At 42.1% G+C, this 17,342-nt stretch overlaps 1 protein-coding gene across 1 annotated transcript in view; it reads left to right on the top strand.

Annotated features, from left to right (window-relative positions):
• LOC137383327 (probable helicase with zinc finger domain) overlaps window positions 1-17,342 on the top strand; it is a 429,894-nt gene that overhangs the window by 154,614 nt on the left and 257,938 nt on the right. Inside the window, 1 exon segment of the mRNA XM_068056011.1 lies at window positions 8,251-8,434. Coding sequence (XP_067912112.1) covers window positions 8,251-8,434 — 184 coding nt within the window.

The following is a 17,342-nucleotide window of genomic DNA, read 5'->3' as shown; positions in this document are numbered from 1 at the left end:
CCCAGCATTACAGATGCCAGACTTCAGCCAATTCGATTCATTCCACGTGATATCAAGAAACGACTGAAGACACTGGATACTGCAAAGACTATGGGTCCTGACAATATTCCGGCAATAGTACTGAAGACCTGTGCTCCAGAACTTGCCGCACCCCTAGCCAAGCTGTTCCAGTATAGCTACAACACTGGCCCCTACCTGGCAATGTGGAAAATTGCCCAGGTATGTCATGTACACAAAAAGCAGGACAAGTCCAACCCAGCCAATTACCGCCCCATCAGTCGACTCTCAATCACCAGTAAAGTGATGGAAGGTGCCGTGAACAGTGTTATCAAGCAGCACGCTTAGCAATAACTTGCTCAGTGATGCTCAGTTGGGGTTCCGCCAGGGCCACTCAGCTCCAGACCTCATTACAGCCTTTGTTCAAACATGGAGAAAAGAGCTGAACTCGAGAGGTGAGAGTGATTGCCCTTAACATCAAGGCAGCATTTGACCGAGTATGGCATCAAGGAGCCCTAGCAAAACTGGAGTCAATGGGAATCCGGGGGAAAAGTCTCTGCTGGTTGGAGTCATACCTAGCACAAAGGAAGATGGCTGTGGTTGTTGGATGTCAATCATCTGAGCTCCAGGACATCATTGCAGGAGTTCCTCGGGTAGATTCCTAGGCCCAACCAACTTCAGCTGCTTCATAAATGACCTTCCTTCAATCATAAGGTCAGAAGTGGGGATGTTCGCTGATGATTACACAATGTTCAGCACCATTCGCGACACCTCAAATACTGAAGCAGTCTGTAGAAATGCAGCATCACCTGGACAATATCCAGGCTTGGGCTGATAAATGGCAAATAACGAGTGCCAGGCAATGACCATCTCCAACAAAAGAGAATCTAACCATCTCCCCTTGACATTCAATGTCATTACCATCGCTGAATCCCCCACTATCAACATCCTCGGGGCTACCATTGACCAGAAACTGAACTGGAGTAGCCATATAAATACCATGGCTACAACAGCAGGTTAGAAGCTAGGAATCCTGCGGCGAGTAACTCACCTCCTGACTCCCCAAAGCCTGTCCACCATCTACAAGGCACAAGTCAGGAGTGTGATGGAATACTCTCCACTTGCCTGGATGGGTGCAGCTCCAACAACACTCAAGAAGCTCGACACCATCCAGGACAAAGCAGCCCGCTTGATTGACACACCATCCACAAACTTTCACCCCTCCACCACCGACACACAGTGGCAGCAGTGTGTACCATCTATAAGATGCACTGCAGCAACGCACCAAGGCTCCTTAGACAGCACCTTCCAAACCCACAACCTCTACCACCTCAAAGGACAAGAGCAGCAGTTGTATGGGAACATCACCACCTGCAAGTTCCCCTCCAAGTCACACACCATCCTGACTTGGAACTATATCGCTGTTCCTTCACTGTCGTTGGGTCAAAATCCTGGAACTCCCTTCCTAACAGCACTGTGGGTGTACCTACCTCACATGGACTGCAGCGGTTCCAAGAAGGCAGCTCACCACCACATTCTCGAGGGCAATTATGGATGGGCAATAAATGCTGGCATAACCAGTGACGCCCACATCCCATGAATGAATGAAAAAAAAAATCTCTATGATTGGGATAAAGGGTTGGACTTTCTTTTGTTTGCCACTAGCGATTCACCTCATGAGTCTACCGGTTTTAGTCCTTTTGAATTAGTTTATGGACATGAGATAAGAGGTCCTCTAAAACTAATCAAAAAAAAGTTTTCGAACAGGGCGATGAATCTTTTGTGTTAGCTTACGTATCCGTGTTCCAGGAGTGGCTCTCGAGAGCCAGCAAAGTGGCTCAGGAACACCTGAAAGTTTCCCAAACAGCCATGAAGAAATTGGCAGACAACACCCGAACATTTCAGCTGGGGTGCAGTGTTAGTATTATTGCTTTTACAGGCTGAACCACTGAATGCATGGTTCCTTGGTCCATATAAAGTGGTGAAGAGAATTGGTAAAGTAAGTTATTTGATTGACATCCCAGATCACCGGAAAAAGCATCATCTGTGTCGTATCAATATGTTGAAATAATATAACCGCCGGGAGGAGGATAAGCGAGCACAGGTATGTCAGGTAGTAAGGACAGTGAAGGATGAAAGGGATAGTGAGGATGAGGCAGAAGGAGGCCAAGACAATTCTCAAATTGAACTTCCTACTATTGTTACGACCCAAGGCTGGAGTAATGCATCGTTAATTCAGTCCCACTACTCCACAGGTCATCGCATATTAGTAAAGTTTCCCATGTACCAGAAAATAGCCAAATTAAACACACTATTTGTCTTCCAGAATAAAGCACATCAAACCAGGTTTCTTTAAACAACAACAAAATTAATTATTTATTCATAAACAAAGTCCTAAACAATAATGAGAACTCTGTGAACAAGATTCTTTGAAAACTTCTTCTTATTCCTAACCCTTGTGCATCCACACATACATTCAAAAAAAGTGGTTAGCCTGGGAAAAAGGCTTTTTTGGTTCACAACTGTTTCTTAGGAATAATAAAATCATTGGGTTGTCATGGTCTGGTAGGATATTTCTGGGTCGGTAATGTGTCCCAGAGTTGAATAGTTGGATGCCACTCGAAATCTCTCCAGGCAAGGTTCATGAACGGTCTGTGATGAGTAGACTTTCAAAGCAATTTGTCTGCAGCAGCCATCGCACAGGTCTTTCAGCCAACGATCTAATCACAGGTCTGCTTGGGTTTTGAAGTAGCAGTCTAGCAATAGAAGCTTTCTTGAGATTTCAGGATCTTCCAAAACACATGAGGCAACAGGAATTACTCTTGAGGCAGGGATTTTTCAGAGACTGGAGGCAATAGTAATCTACCACCTTCAAAAATGCGGGGCTTCCTCTCTGCAAAGCAGTTTTCCTCCGCAGAGTGTAGCAACTCTTCTTTTCATGGGTCTTTTCTCTCTCCAGGCAGACCACAGCCACACCTCAAATATAGGATTTCTTTCCCCAAGAGTGGCAAATCTTCTTCTACAGAGAGTAGGTCTTTTCTCTGGTCTGCAAAACAGGTCCCAGCCAGCTCACTGCATGCTGCTGGTCCAGCCCACACTTCATTCAGGAACCGAAGTGAAACTAAAACTCACAATCAAGTCGTGTGACAGTCATAAATCTTCCTGTCATTTCTCTGTTGAGCTGCTTGGAAACAGGTGCCTTGCTGTCTGTGCACAATTCATTCTGTTCACAATTCATATATCAGCTCTTAAAGCACTTTTTGCAAATAAAAATGGAAACACTCACATAAAACTATCCGGTTAACTAATACTGAATTGTTAGGGAGATTATTCACTATGTTTTCATATTTAGATACAGAACAACGAGAAGACCTAACAAGGCTACTCAGAGCATTTAAAGAAGTCTGTAGGGATAAACCAGGATGTACAACCTTAGCCATACATGATGTCGATGTAGGAGAAGCCTCTCCTATAAAACAGCATCAGTATCGCTTAAGTCCAGAGAATCAGGCCCAGGGGAAAGCAGTAATCCAATACATGGTGGAAAATCACCTAATTGAACCCAGTCAAAGCAGCTCAAGTTCCCCAGTCGTGTTAGCGCCTAAACCTGACAGTTCAACCAGATTTTGTATAGACTACAGTATTACTACAGTTAATGCAGTAACAAAGGCAGACCCCTACCCAATTCCTCGCTTGGAAGACTGTATTGACAGAGTTGGCAGTGCCACATTTCTTACTAAAATAGATTTGTTAAAGGGATACTGGCAATTTCCTTTAACACCCCGAGCTAAAGAAAAATCAGCCTTTGTCACACCGAACGGTCTTTTCCAGTGCCGTGTGGGTGGTTTACCTTGATGATGTGCTGGTATACAGTTGACACTTGGAAGGGCCACTTGGAATAAGTGAAAGCTCTGTTTAGAAAATTACAGTCGGCTGATTTGGTGATCAACCTTGCCAAAAGTGAATTTGCAAAAGCGTGGGTAACCTACCAAGGGCATATAGTAGGGCAAGGACAAGTGTTGCCAAGAGCAGCAAAGGTACAAGCGTTTATGGAGTTCCCTGCCCCTAAGACTAAACGAGAAATCATGAGGTTTTTGGGGATGTATTGTTTTTATTGCAAGTTTGTATCAAACTTTAGTGCTATAGCTGCTCCACTGACGAATTTGCTAGAAAAAAAGAAAGCCAAGGTAGTGTGATCACAAGAGTGTCAAGCATCTTTCGAAAGGTTGGAAGCCATTTTGATCAATGAACCAATGTTGGCTGCCCCAAATTTCACTAAGCCCTTCAAGGTAGCAGTTGATGTTAGTGACCTGGGGGTCGTTGCAGTCCTGTTACTAGATGATGAATCGGATATAGAAAGGCTAGTGGGATACTTTTCCAAGAAGCTAAATCAACACCAAAAGAGATGCTCAGCAGTGGAAAAAGAAACCCTGGGCTTATTCCTCGCTCTTAAGCATTTTGAAGTCTATGTCCGCCACAGCTGCAGAGAGCCACTGGTATATCCTGATCATAATCCCCTAGCCGTTGTGGAAAAATTCAAAAACCACAATGTCATATTATTTTGATGGAGTTACTATGGAAGCCCGAACACTTAATGATTATCCATATTGTGGGGAAAAATAATGTAATTGCTGATGCTTTGTCTCGAATTTAACTTTGCTTTGAGTTATCTGAGTACAGGGATGGTACAAAGCAGAGCTGTATTCGTTACGGGTAAAGAGTGAATGGGAATAAGTGTGTAAATGTGTTTTAATATTTTTTCATCTTCTGTTTTATTTCTGCACTTTGTAATGAAACGCATTTAAAAATGACCTATCGAGAATGGAACTAGAGAAAGACAGTGCACTCCTCCTGCCTCAGTCGTAAAACACCACTCTCTCTGAAGCACTTCCTGATTTTGGTTCTCCATTTCCTTTTTAATAGTTTGAACACTTATCTGAGTTCACAGTTGAGCTTAAAGTAATTTTCAGGATTTTCCTTTTCCATCAAGTTATCTTGTGTGCCTCAAGATCGCCTTTCAGGTACTTCCTTTTGGGGTAGAAATGCTTAAGATTCTTCAACCTCTTCTCATAATTCCTGACAATAGAGTCACTCTTTTCATTGCCTCCAGTTCTTGAGTGTCTCCATTTTGTCTTAGTGACTGAGCACATTTCTTATGATTTCCTCTAACTTGTAATCTACTGTTTTGGCACATTTTATTGGCTATGTTGAACACTGCTCTGCATCGGTTGAACATATTGAATGCTGAGTCTAAGACTCGGTGTATCTTTCAACACCATCTTCAACTAACACCATCACCAAGTATTTCAACATCATTCATGGAGCATCTGCATTGTCCATTCTACGTGCAAACCTTATACTTGTCCATATTAAATTTCAAATCACTGTTCTCCCCACTTAAAAATTCGGTCCAACTCATTTTGTAATTTCTGGGCTACCTGCTGTGATCTGACTACCCCTCCTGGTTTGTTATCATCTATAAATTTGACCAATTTGCTTTGAGTTTCTGGATCAGTCATTCATGCCAATTTGAAACTATAGCAGTCCCAATGTTGAGCTCTGAGCCACTTCGCTCAGTACCTGCAGCTCGCCTGAAAGGACTGAAAAATCTGATAAAGTTCCGAGGCTAGCATGCGACACAGTTTCATGCATGCCTGGGGTACACCTGCAGTGAGTGGATGTAATCAAGTCTGAGATGTGAAGGCAAAGTCTGTAAGGGACATAGAATGTGAGTAGTTTAGAGAGTTGAAAAAAGATCTTGAGAGAGGAGAGCAAGTGTGTGAGAAGCATCCGGAGATTAGGAGCTTGAGAAAAGGTGACTACTCGGGCAAGAGAAGATTACGCAGAGTGACAAAAATCAGACAGAAATCAAGAGACAATGATAGAGGATTTAAGAAGCATACAGATGGGAGAATGGGAGAGAAACTTGAAGTGGCATATATCGAGAGAAAACAGTAGAAGGTATCTGGCAACTGTTAGAACCAGGTGAGAAAGGAGTCTAGGGTTCCCTCTCCGCCTTCACCTGGCCTTACCCTAATTGGGTTTTATTTTTAACACACCGTTTTTTTTAGCTCCCCCTTTGTGAATCCTTGTTCACTGCTTTCCAATTGTAAGGCAGAGAACGAGCCAAACAGGTTTTCCTCGGGTTAAAGAAGAAAGGTTGAACTTTATTAAACTTAAACTCTAATTCGGTTAACGCCTATGGATACATGGCGCACACATGCTAGCATCCATATGTGATACACACATGCAGATAGAGACAGAAAACAGCAGAAGAAATAAAGTGGAAAAGTTTGAGGCAATATCTGAAGATGATTTTGGTTACTGTTCTTCGAGCTTGTTGTAGAGTCCTTGATTGTCGGCCAAGTCTTCTTCAACCTTGTTCTATGTAGGAGGCATTTCTCTCTTGGGGTTCATGTGGATTTTGGAGTTCTGTGAGAAAGAGAGGGAACCAAACAGGAGAGGCTGTGGCGAGCCAGCCAGGAGAAGTCTTTACAGTCCAGGAGCAAACAGTCTCACTCAAACTGTCTGTACAATTCAAAAAAAATGCAGGTTGCCCAGCAGGTTAGTCTTGTGACAAGTTGGTTTTACCATGTCTGTCTGTGAATTTGGCCATCTTAGCAGTCATCCTGGAATGTGAATTTCCTCATCTTCAATGTCTGGTGATCAAAGTCCATTGTGGGTTGAATGTGTCTCCACGAGCACTGTCTGTTAGTATGTAAATATTTTTTTCAGCCACGGCTGATCTGTTTAACAAGTCAATTCCTCGCTCCAGCAACAGTTTAAAATCAATGTTCATATGATAAAATTAATATGCCTTATTCTAGGCAGGTGTGGGGGCCTGCATGACAGCAACAAATATTTGTATTTATTTGGCACTTTATCATGTTAACAAAAGATCTCAAAGCAGTTCATGCAGTCAATGGCTTCATGGAATGCTGCAACTGTTTTGTTAGCAAGCACATTCTAAGACAGGATAAACAGAAATTATTGGAGATAAGGAGATGGTCAAAGACTTCCTTCGAGGAAACAAGATCAATAAATGTGTTCACCTGTAAACTGGTATTAATTTTTTTTTAAGTACATTGCGTATTGCTCAGGCAGAATTTCAGGCAATAGTTCCATTTGAAAGACTGTCAAGAATGTGGTGGTCCTTTGAAACATCTTTTTTCGGGATATAACTGTCCATCCTTGGTTAGTGATCAGTAACAAATTAGTGCCTTCGTTGATATTCATTAGTTATATCTGTTTCCATTGGTAGGATGGGCTGAGCTTAAGGTCAAGGTGGCTGAACTTTCTCATTTGCCATAGATTTAGCGCCATGTTGAACCTCTTAAAGTGGAGCACTGGGTGGCACAGTGGCGTAGTGGTTAGCATCACAGCTCCAGCGACCCGGGTTCAATTCTGGGTACTGCCTGTGTGGAGTTTGCAAGTTCTCCCTGTGTCTGCGTGGGTTTCCTCCGGGTGCTCCGGTTTCCTCCCACAGCCAAAAGACTTGCAGGTTGATAGGTGAATTGGCCATTATAAATTACCACTAGTATAGGTAGGTGGTAGGGGAATATAGGGACAGGTGAGGATGTGGTAGGAATATGGGATTAATGTAGGATTAGTATAAATGGGTGGTTAATGGTCGGCACAGACTCGGTGGGCCGAAGGGCCTGTTTCAGTGCTGTATCTCTAAATCTAAATCTAAAATCTAAATATACATTGGTATTTTGTTAAAGGCATTTTTCTTGAATCAGATATGGTGCCAAAACTGGAGTTAGTAGACACTACAGTGAAGAAGCTGTTGCACATAATGTAAAGATTCTTTGTATCTGTTTCAGTATTTGGCGCTCCTGGACTGAGACATTTAATGATCATCTACTTCGTTAATAAACAGTACAAGATCCATCTGTCATTATGTATTTTATCTTTTCAAAAACATGTATTGACTGGAAAAGTTTGCAATGCTGTACGTATAGCATTGTCTGCAGTGCAGAATTACCATGCAGAGCAACTTACTTTCGGAACAGACCAGTCTAGGAACTGAGACTGTCCAAATTGACCATTAAAGCATCAGTGCCCTTTTAAATAAGTTGAAGACTGAAATTTTCCCAGTTTCTGTGCAAGTTGGTTGCTGCCAAGTAATTTTACTTATTTGTCTTCCTACAGTAGCATTTTAAGAGGATTCTAAGCAAACCTGTTTGTTTTTGAGAGGATCGAAATCATTAGAGGACAATTAATGTACCATTTAAATGTAATCTGTTTCAGGTTTTGGAAGTGGCCGAGCAAGTGGAAGAATTGCAGAAGAGATGGCCAGTGGCCTGGGGGAAGCTGGATGAAAATAGCATAGGCGTTGTGACGCCATATGCCAATCAAGCCATGCGAATCCGCGCAGAGATGCAGAAAAAGAAACTTAATGATGTCACTGTTGAACAGATCTTGAACATCCAAGGTTAGTGCCCTGAACATCTTTCATAAAATTTGCAATAGACAGGCCTGGCAGCACGGAAAGAAGTAAAAACAGGTTAACTTTGGAGACTCTTCGTCCAAACTGTTAGCTTGTCTGGTCTCTGATGCTCACATAGTGCATTATACTATTTTCTGCTTTATTTCACATTTCTAAAATTTGTAGTTTTTCTTTGTATTTTAAATATTTGCTCTTTAATTAACTTTGTGCAAACAAATCCCACTATGCTAGCAATCAATGCAAATCATCACGTGTTAAAACTGTCTGGTTTCAGATGTTTTACATCTGTTAACGAAATAAAATTGAATAATCGTATTTGTTGAGTTTATAAAAACCTTCTTGAAGAGCTGCGAGGTGTCTATAAGAGTAAGTATCCCTCAGAAGAACCATCCCATGCAGTGTGTCTGGTTGCGAACAAGAATATTCAGTGTGTAATACATTGTGAGCATAGTGATCATTGTATCATAAGGTTTAGGCTGACTATGGACAAGGACCAAGAGCAATCCAGGGTAAGAATAATTAACTGGGGAAGGCCAACTTCAGTGGGGTAAGAATGGAGCTGGGGCAAATAAATTGGAGTCAAAAGCTGGCAGGAAAACTAATAGATGAACAACGGGCTACCTTCAAAGAAGAGATAGTTCGGGCACAATCAAGGTATGTTCCCTCGACGCGGGGAAATGTAGAGCTAACAAATCCACAGCTCCCTGGATGACAAAAAGAGGTAGAGATTAAGATAAAGAAGAAAAAGTGTGCTTCTGACAGATGCCAGGCAGAAAATACTATTGAGAACCAGGCTGAATATAGAAGATCCAAAGTGGAAGTGAAAAAGCAAACAAGAGAAGTCAGTTTAACTTCGGTGGTGGGGAAATGTCTAGAAAAAATAATTCGGGACAACATCAATAGTCACATGGACAAATGCGAGTTAATTAAGGAAATCCAGCATGGATTTCTTAAGGGAGTTTTTTGAGGAGGTAACAGAGGGTTGATGAGGGGCAATGCTGTTGATGTAATGTACATGGACTTTCAAAAGACAATTTTTCAGTGCCACACAACAGACTTGTGAGCAAACTTGTAGCTCATGGAATAAAAGAGACGGTCGCAGCATGGATACAAATTGACTGAGGGTCAGGAAACAAAGAGTAGTGGTTAATGGATGTTTTTGGGGCTGGAGGAAGGTTTGTAGTGGAGTTCCCCAGGGATCAGTGTTGGGACCCTTGCTTTTCCTGATATGTTAATGACCTAGACCTTGGTGTACAGGGCACAATTTCCAAGTTTGCAGATGATACGAAATGTGGAAGCATTGTGAACTGTGAGGAGGATAGTGTAGAACTTCAAAAGGCCACAGACAAGTTGGTGGAATGGGCAGACAGGTGGCAGATGAAGTTCAATGCAGAGAAATGTGAAGTGATTTATTTTGATAGGAAAAAGCTGGAGAGACAATATAGAATAAAGTGTATAATTCTAAAGCGGGTGCAGGAGCAGAGGGACCTAGGTGTATATGTGCATAAATCATTGAAGTGGCAGGACAGGTTGAGAGAGCATACAGTATCCTGGGCTTTATTAACAGGGGCTTAGAGTACAAGAGCATGGAAGTTATGTTGAAGTTGTATAAGACACTAGTTCAGCCTCAGCTGGAGTATTGCGTCCAATTCTGGGCGCCGCACTTGAGGAAAGACTTGAGGGCATTGGAGAGAGTACAGAAAAGATTCACGAGAATGGTTCCAGGGATGAGGAATTTCAGTTATGAAGTTAGATTGGAGAAGTTAGGACTATTTTCCTTGAAGAGAAGGCTGAGAGGAGAGTTGATAGAGATGTTCAAAATCATGAGGGGTGTGGACAGAGTAGATAGAGAGAAACTGTTTCCACTCATGAAAGGGTAGAGAACGAGGGGGCACAGATTTTAAGTGTTTGGGAAAAGAAGCAAAAGTGACATAAGGCAGCGAGTGGTTAAGGTCTGGAATGCGCTGCCTGAGAATGTGGTGGAGGCAGGTTCAATTGAAACATTCAAAAGGGAATTAGACAATTATATGAAAAGGAAGAATGTGCAGGGTTACAGGGAGAAGGCGGGGGAATGAAACTGAGGGAGTTGCTCTTTCAGAGAGCCGGTGCAGACGTGATGGGGTGAATGGCCTCCTTCTGCGCTGTTACAATTCTGTGACACTGTATGGTACAGCGGGATTATCCAAAATTTACAGTAACTTCAAAAAAGTTGTTTCAGTGCTAGGTAGTAACTGCCATTTTCAAAGGTTGGTCACAAATTAGGACATGTGTTAAAATCCAAGTTCTCAAGCTCTGATTCCATGTGCACTGAGTTCCTTCTCTCAACTGGGAATGAATTGGGTTGAGGGCTGTTACTTCTCCATGGGGAGGAAGCGGAAATTGTTTGATGAATCACCTCAAAGTGCTCGTTACTTCGAAACAGTTGTTTGGGCAGCACAATATAAGAGATCTGGGAATATCTGCCTGCTGGTCCTGTGTGGAAAGGAAGATGGAGAGCCATTTTTGTAAATTTGGGGGAAAAAATCCCGGCATTTTCTCTCCTTTCAAAGGTTCTGGGCTGGAGCCCCTTGAGCCTATGTCAGTCTCTGGTACTTGGGCCAAGCAACAACCATTCTTCATGCATGGACCTAGGCAATAAGCATGACAAGTTCGTTCCGATGGAAGTATCACGTACAAGCATAAGTGTGTCTCTCAGTCTCTCGCTGGCATGCACACACACATATACATAATTTCCAGCAGGTCACAGAATATTGATCAAATGTTGAAACACCAGGTTAACTTTCTTTTGTGCACTTCCTATCCTAGGGAAACTGAACATTGCAGTGTGCCTTCCACTGTAGTGTGAATGATGTGGTCAGACTGGGGATAATGGAACCTTCATGTAGCTGAGCTATACAAACTTTACCAAATGAACCATTAAGTGAGCTGGAAAAGACATTAATCTGTGAAAATGAATGGGCCATGGTTTCCTACAGTTCTGACACTAGACACAAATTGAAAGACAGAATTGTATTTATTGATGCTTTTAATAAAATATATTTTAATAGTTCCTCCTAGAATACTGTCTGACAATTCAGAAGGGAGCAGTCACTCCCGATTTTGTTTTGTCTACTTGTGCTGTAAAAAAAAAGGCCGTATTAATTATAAATGAATTGTCTCTTCAAGGTTATGATAGGTTAATGAGCATTTGTACTGGCCTGAAGCTAATTGTTGGTTATTGACGCATTCCCAATCTATAATGTGGTTGATTAAATTGTCAGTTAGAAGCAGTTGGGTACACTGTGGTAATGAGAAGACATTGTATCTTTTGAGTTTGACAGCCTGAGATCTGTCTCCGTTCAAACGTTTCAAGTCCAGGTAACTTCACTGAATCGCACAAAATCCTGGAACTTAAATGCACTATTACGCCAGGCCGTTGCTTGTGTCAGTGCCAAATCAAACATCAGACGGTGATGGAATCTGTCACAAAGCAGTCATCACATGACAGCCGTTACATGGATGATTTTGGATTGAATTACTTTATAGCTCTCATGGTAATGTGCTGGTCTCTTATTGTAATGGCCAGGATAAGGACCAAGCAAGTTGACTTGCATAGCATGAAATAAATAACAGTGCTGCACAGTGAATTGAGAACAAAATCATCTCCAGAGTCTTTATATTAACTTATCCCAACTTGGAATGATGTCACAGAGATGAACCAAATCTAAGAAGAAGAGTCATATCCAACTCTAAACGTCAACTCCGTTTCCCTCTCCACAGATGCTGCCAGACCTGCTGGGTATTTCCAGCACTTCCTGTTCTTATTCCAAATCCAAGAGGGAACTCCCCAAATCCCCTCTTCATTCCTGGTTGCACAAATTACTGCCAAGCTTGACTTCAAGCATTTGTCCCTTTTAAGCAGCTTTTTGAGATAATCCCTATGAGCACTCCAGTAGACAAGAGGGTTTAGTTAGTGTAATGTGTATAGCACACAGTTAGTTTCTCATAAGCACATGCATGCCTGACCAACACTGACTACCAGATGTGACATTTTACTTTAACCCTCGTGCATTATCCTTCTTCCTAGAAACCTATGTTCTACAGCACTGATGCTTTGTATCCAGTTGCTCAGAAGCAAGATATACAGAGCCAATTCTTCGCCTTATCCTCTGCCTCCCACCTCTCCTGCCTTCCCGCTCCCCACCCCCCGCCCCCCCCCCCCCCCCCCCAACTCTATTTACCATCTTGCAGAGAAGTATTGAAAAGGTTGTGAACTTGCTATTTGGTTAGGCATAGTGCTGGAACCAAGTTTACACTGTATTGTGCAGAATGTTGATTTCGTTAATGACCATATTAAATGCAAGAATTGAACTCTAGTGCTGCAAACTGCTGGTCCTCTGTTCCACCTTGTGGAATTTCTTATCAAAGCATAAAATAAAATCCTGCGATGTGACAATGATGCATTTCTCTTCATCTTTAGGAATAAGCCGTACAAGTCCACACTGGAAAAAATATCAACCTTTACTATCCTCAAAAACCTTGTCGAACTAAGACTTGGGTTGTAAAAATACAAGTGCATCGTGTTTCTCACACTTCATATCAAAAAACCTATTTAACGTACTAAATATTACCTCAGATTTCCCATTGTGTAGCTCATGGTGAGTTGGACATTCTGGGATGGCTGATAGAGCATGTTGGGGAGCATTGGAAAAAGTGGTTCTGAGGTCTGGGAACATAGGGGATAGTACAGGCCTCTGACAGCATTAATTGTGTAGTTTGGGAAAACTGAGAGGGCTGGGTTCAGGTATGAATGTGAAAAAGTGTTTAACAGCCTCGTGGAGTAGAGGGGTCCAGGTTATATTTAACTGGCTCGGTCCTTTTTTAAATATATTTTACATATCTCACTACATTTCAATCTGTGAGCTTCCGTCCCTGGTCCATCCAACGACTCATTGTACTGTCAGGCATCACCTTCACTGTTTTTCCTGTTGTCAGGTGCTTCCTGTCTTTATCTTCTTGCCTTGTTTAGTTTAGTTTAGAGATACAGCACTGAAACAGGCCCTTCAGCCCACCGAGTCTGTGCCGACCATCAACCACCCATTTATACTAATCCTACACTAATCCCATATTCCTACCACATCCCCACCTGTCCCTATATTTTCCCTACCACCTACCTATACTAGGGGCAATTTATAATGGCCAATTTACCTATCAACCTGCAAGTCTTTGGCATGTGGGAGGAAACCGGAGCACCCGGAGGAAACCCACGCAGACACAGGGAGAACTTGCAAACTCCACACAGGCAGTACCCGGAATTGAACCCGGGTCGCTGGAGCTGTGAGGCTGCGGTGCTAACCACTGCGCCACTGTGCCGCCCTTGGTGCTGTGATTGACATGGGTTGTCACAAGAAATCTAATAATCCAAATGTATCTTCCGGCAGGGTTTAAATCATTTGGAAAAACAAACTGCAATTCTCTTCAACCTTTCCACTGAGATAACTACTATATTCTCAGTGAATCATCTTTGCTTTCTAACAATCACAAAAATAACTGTTGCTAACTATAGATGTTGTCTAAGTGAAGAGTTCATAATGGAAAATATACATTCGTTGAAATATTTCAAATCTGAAATCTGCATGAAATAAAACTTGGAGAATTCATCTCCAGTTGGTTTTAGTTGAAGCGGCTGTGTCCATGCATATATTTTTCTGAAAGATGATGGATATATTGCCTTTGAACAATGTGTTTGCAAGTCTCTTGCTATTTGGACCATTGCTCAAATGCAAATAAGGCCAACCTTTGCCCATCTTAGCTTGTGTAGCAGTGGGATCCTGTTGCAATGATACTTGAGTGAAATATTGAGGGAGAACTGCATTATTGGAGGTGCCAGCTTTTGGTTGAGATGTAAAATTGCATGATTGAGCAGGCAAACAGGACTTGAAGGCCATGCTTGCCTGCATGACGATGGTTCGAGGGGCTGAGTGGTCAACATCAGTTCCTATGTAAAGGGGGTTGTGTTGCATCTGCTGTAGTGTGAATTATAGTTTTGTATTTTTTTTATATCTCTAATTATTGGTTGACAATGAGGTGCATTGGCAACAATACCTTTTAAATCATTTGCATTTTAGGTTCAGTGACTGAAGGAGAGATCTAATTGACAGCGGGTCCATGACCTGTAACTTGACAGTTTTTATCTGCAGTTCATAAATATTCTGATCACAGTATACCAATCTTGTTAAAAGCCAGTAAGACGTATATTGAGATTTGTCTGTACACCATGATTAGTATTCTATTTCAGCACTTTTAATCGATTCACAGTTGCATGCTGCTATTTGTTTTCCATTTTGAATAACTACAGAATTTACACATCTCCAGGATATGAATTTTTGACACAATCTTTGAGCAAATTTTAAACTGTTATGAATTCAAGAAGAGTGGAAACTCAGCATGGGCTGTGCTAAATAAATTGTCTGTTTGCAAAGTATGAAAGGGAAGCTCTTGTGCATGGGACTGTAATAGAATTAAAAGTTACTAACCCCCTGACGTCATCTTGGAGTAACCATTCAAAAATTAAAATTGACTTCATCTGTTATGGTTTGAAGTTTGATTTTAAATTGCAGGGAGGGGAATGGAAGCTACTTCTCTCTCTCTTGCTCTCTCTCTCTGATCGAAAGGTATATTTTTTTGGTGACCTGGATTTGATGGGGCCACATTAATTTAACTAATTGGCAACTTGTGTGGAAGGCTTAATGTAATTGTCCAGTTTGGTTTCTCTTTCATGTCGTAACATGTCATGATATACATTGCTCAATTCAACACAAACTCGAGAATTCAAACTTTTTTTTTGCTTTTCCCTTGACAAGATATCAAAAATGAATTATAGGAAACAAAGGACACAGACCTGGAAATGGGAGACAAGTAGCAGGTCATTTAGGGCACAGTCAAGTCAGTGATACTGAAGCTTTTGAAGATTAGGAGCGAGGGGCCACGGTGAAGGGAGAAAGTCAGTCATGCAGTCAACCAGAGGCGGAAGAGCAAAGGGTGAGTTCTGGGACATGGGGCTGGAAATAATTGGAGATAGAGTGGGGTGAGGTTCCAAAAATGAGGAAAGGTTTTGCAATTTAGGCATTGGAGAGTGGGGAGACAACAAAAGTTGGTAGGGAGTGTGTGAAAAGACTGAGAGATGAAGTTTGAGGTGGGATATGAGCAGTGGAGTTCTGGCTAAGTTGAAATTGATGTATCGTGAAACTTGGGAGGACAGCTTGCTTATCTGCAGTTCTGGGTACAATCTGTAAAGAAACTTGACTTACTAATTTTATTTAGGCATTTTACTTTGATATTGCATGTACGCAAATTTTCAGACATGTTATTGACCATAGATTTTCCCAAACTGAGAACATGCAATCAGTCACCAGAGCTCTTGGTGCATCAGAAAGGGCCTCAATTTTAAAATTCTCATCCTTGTTTACAGATCCCTCCATGACCTCGCCCCACCCTATCTCTGTAACTTCCTCCAGCCCTACAACCCTTGGCGATTTCTGCATTCCTCTAATCCTCTTGCACATACCCGATTTTTGATTCCTCCACCATTGACAGCCATGCCTACAGCTGCCATAGCCTAAACACTGGAATTCCCTCCCTAAAACTTTCCACCTCGCTGCTGCTTTAGGATGCTCCTTAAAACCTATCTGTTTGTTTTGGTCACCTGCCGTCATATCTCCTTCTGTAGCTCGGTGTCAAATTTTGTTTGATAAAGCTCCTGTGAAGTGCCTTGGGATGTTTTACAACATTAAAGGCACTATGTATATGCAAGTGGTTGTTTCTGCGTGGAAATGTGTGCACGAGTGCATTTTTTTTTGTCAGTTTTTCCCATCCTTATGTGTTTACCTCCACAGTTGCTTTTCTCCTTCTCTCAAGCTGCTAAGCTAATGTCAGGAGCTAATTGGTATAAGCCAGCATGAGAAAACCAGGGTACTGCACTGCCTCTTCCATGTCTTTCTCTGACATTGGGTTTGCATTGCACAGATCAAAGCCAAATATTTGAAACACTGAAGGACATTAATGATGTAGATTGTCAAAAGAGTTTTTTTTTATTAGTAAGTTTAGAATTCTGTGTGTTTATAAAAAGACTGAGGATTTTCTGTGAACATAGAAGGCTGAAATTTGGTGTTTGAACTGAGTGGGACAGACTGCAAGACACCTGTTCCAAACAACAGCGTGGGAAATGACAGGTCACATGACTTGATAGAATTTCAGTGTTACTCCTGCATTGTAAAAGACCAGTGAACTGGACAGACAGGAGGCAGAACAAACTGGCTGAGCCCTGTTTTTTTGCAGACCAGGTAAAAAGACCTCTCTGTGAAAAAGAAGGTTTGCCTCTCGTGTTAAAAGAAATTCTGCATTTGAGATGGTGGCTGTGGTCTGCCTGGAGAGAGAAAAGGCCCCTGGGGAAGAAAAGACCCAGGAAAAGAGGAGTTGCTGCTCTCTGTGCAGGAAGGCTGCTTTGCTGAGAGGAAGCCCTGCATTTTTGAAGGTGGCAGATTCCTATTGCCTCCAATCTCTGAGGAATCCCTGCCTCTGGACTGAATCCTGTTGCCTCTTATGTTTTGGGAGATCCTGAAAGCTCAAGAAATCTTCTATTGCTAGACTGCTATTTAAAAACCCAAGTAGACCTGTTGCTACACCCTTTGCTAAAAGATCAGTGTGACCCCTGCTGCAGACGAAGTGACGTGAACGCCTACTCATCACAGACTGTTCATTAACCTTGCCTGGAGAGACTTAGAGTGGCATCTGACTATTCGACTCTGGGACACCTCACCGTCCCAAAAATATCCTACCAGAACATGACAACCCAATTATTTTATTATTCCTAAGCAACAGTTGTAAACAAAAACATTCTTTTCAAACCGGTTAA

The sequence above is a fragment of the Heterodontus francisci genome, chromosome 24, assembly GCF_036365525.1.
Source record: "Heterodontus francisci isolate sHetFra1 chromosome 24, sHetFra1.hap1, whole genome shotgun sequence".
NCBI lineage: Eukaryota > Metazoa > Chordata > Chondrichthyes > Heterodontiformes > Heterodontidae > Heterodontus > Heterodontus francisci.
Note: the sequence above shows the minus strand (reverse complement) of the source record. Positions and strands in the feature narration are given on the sequence as shown.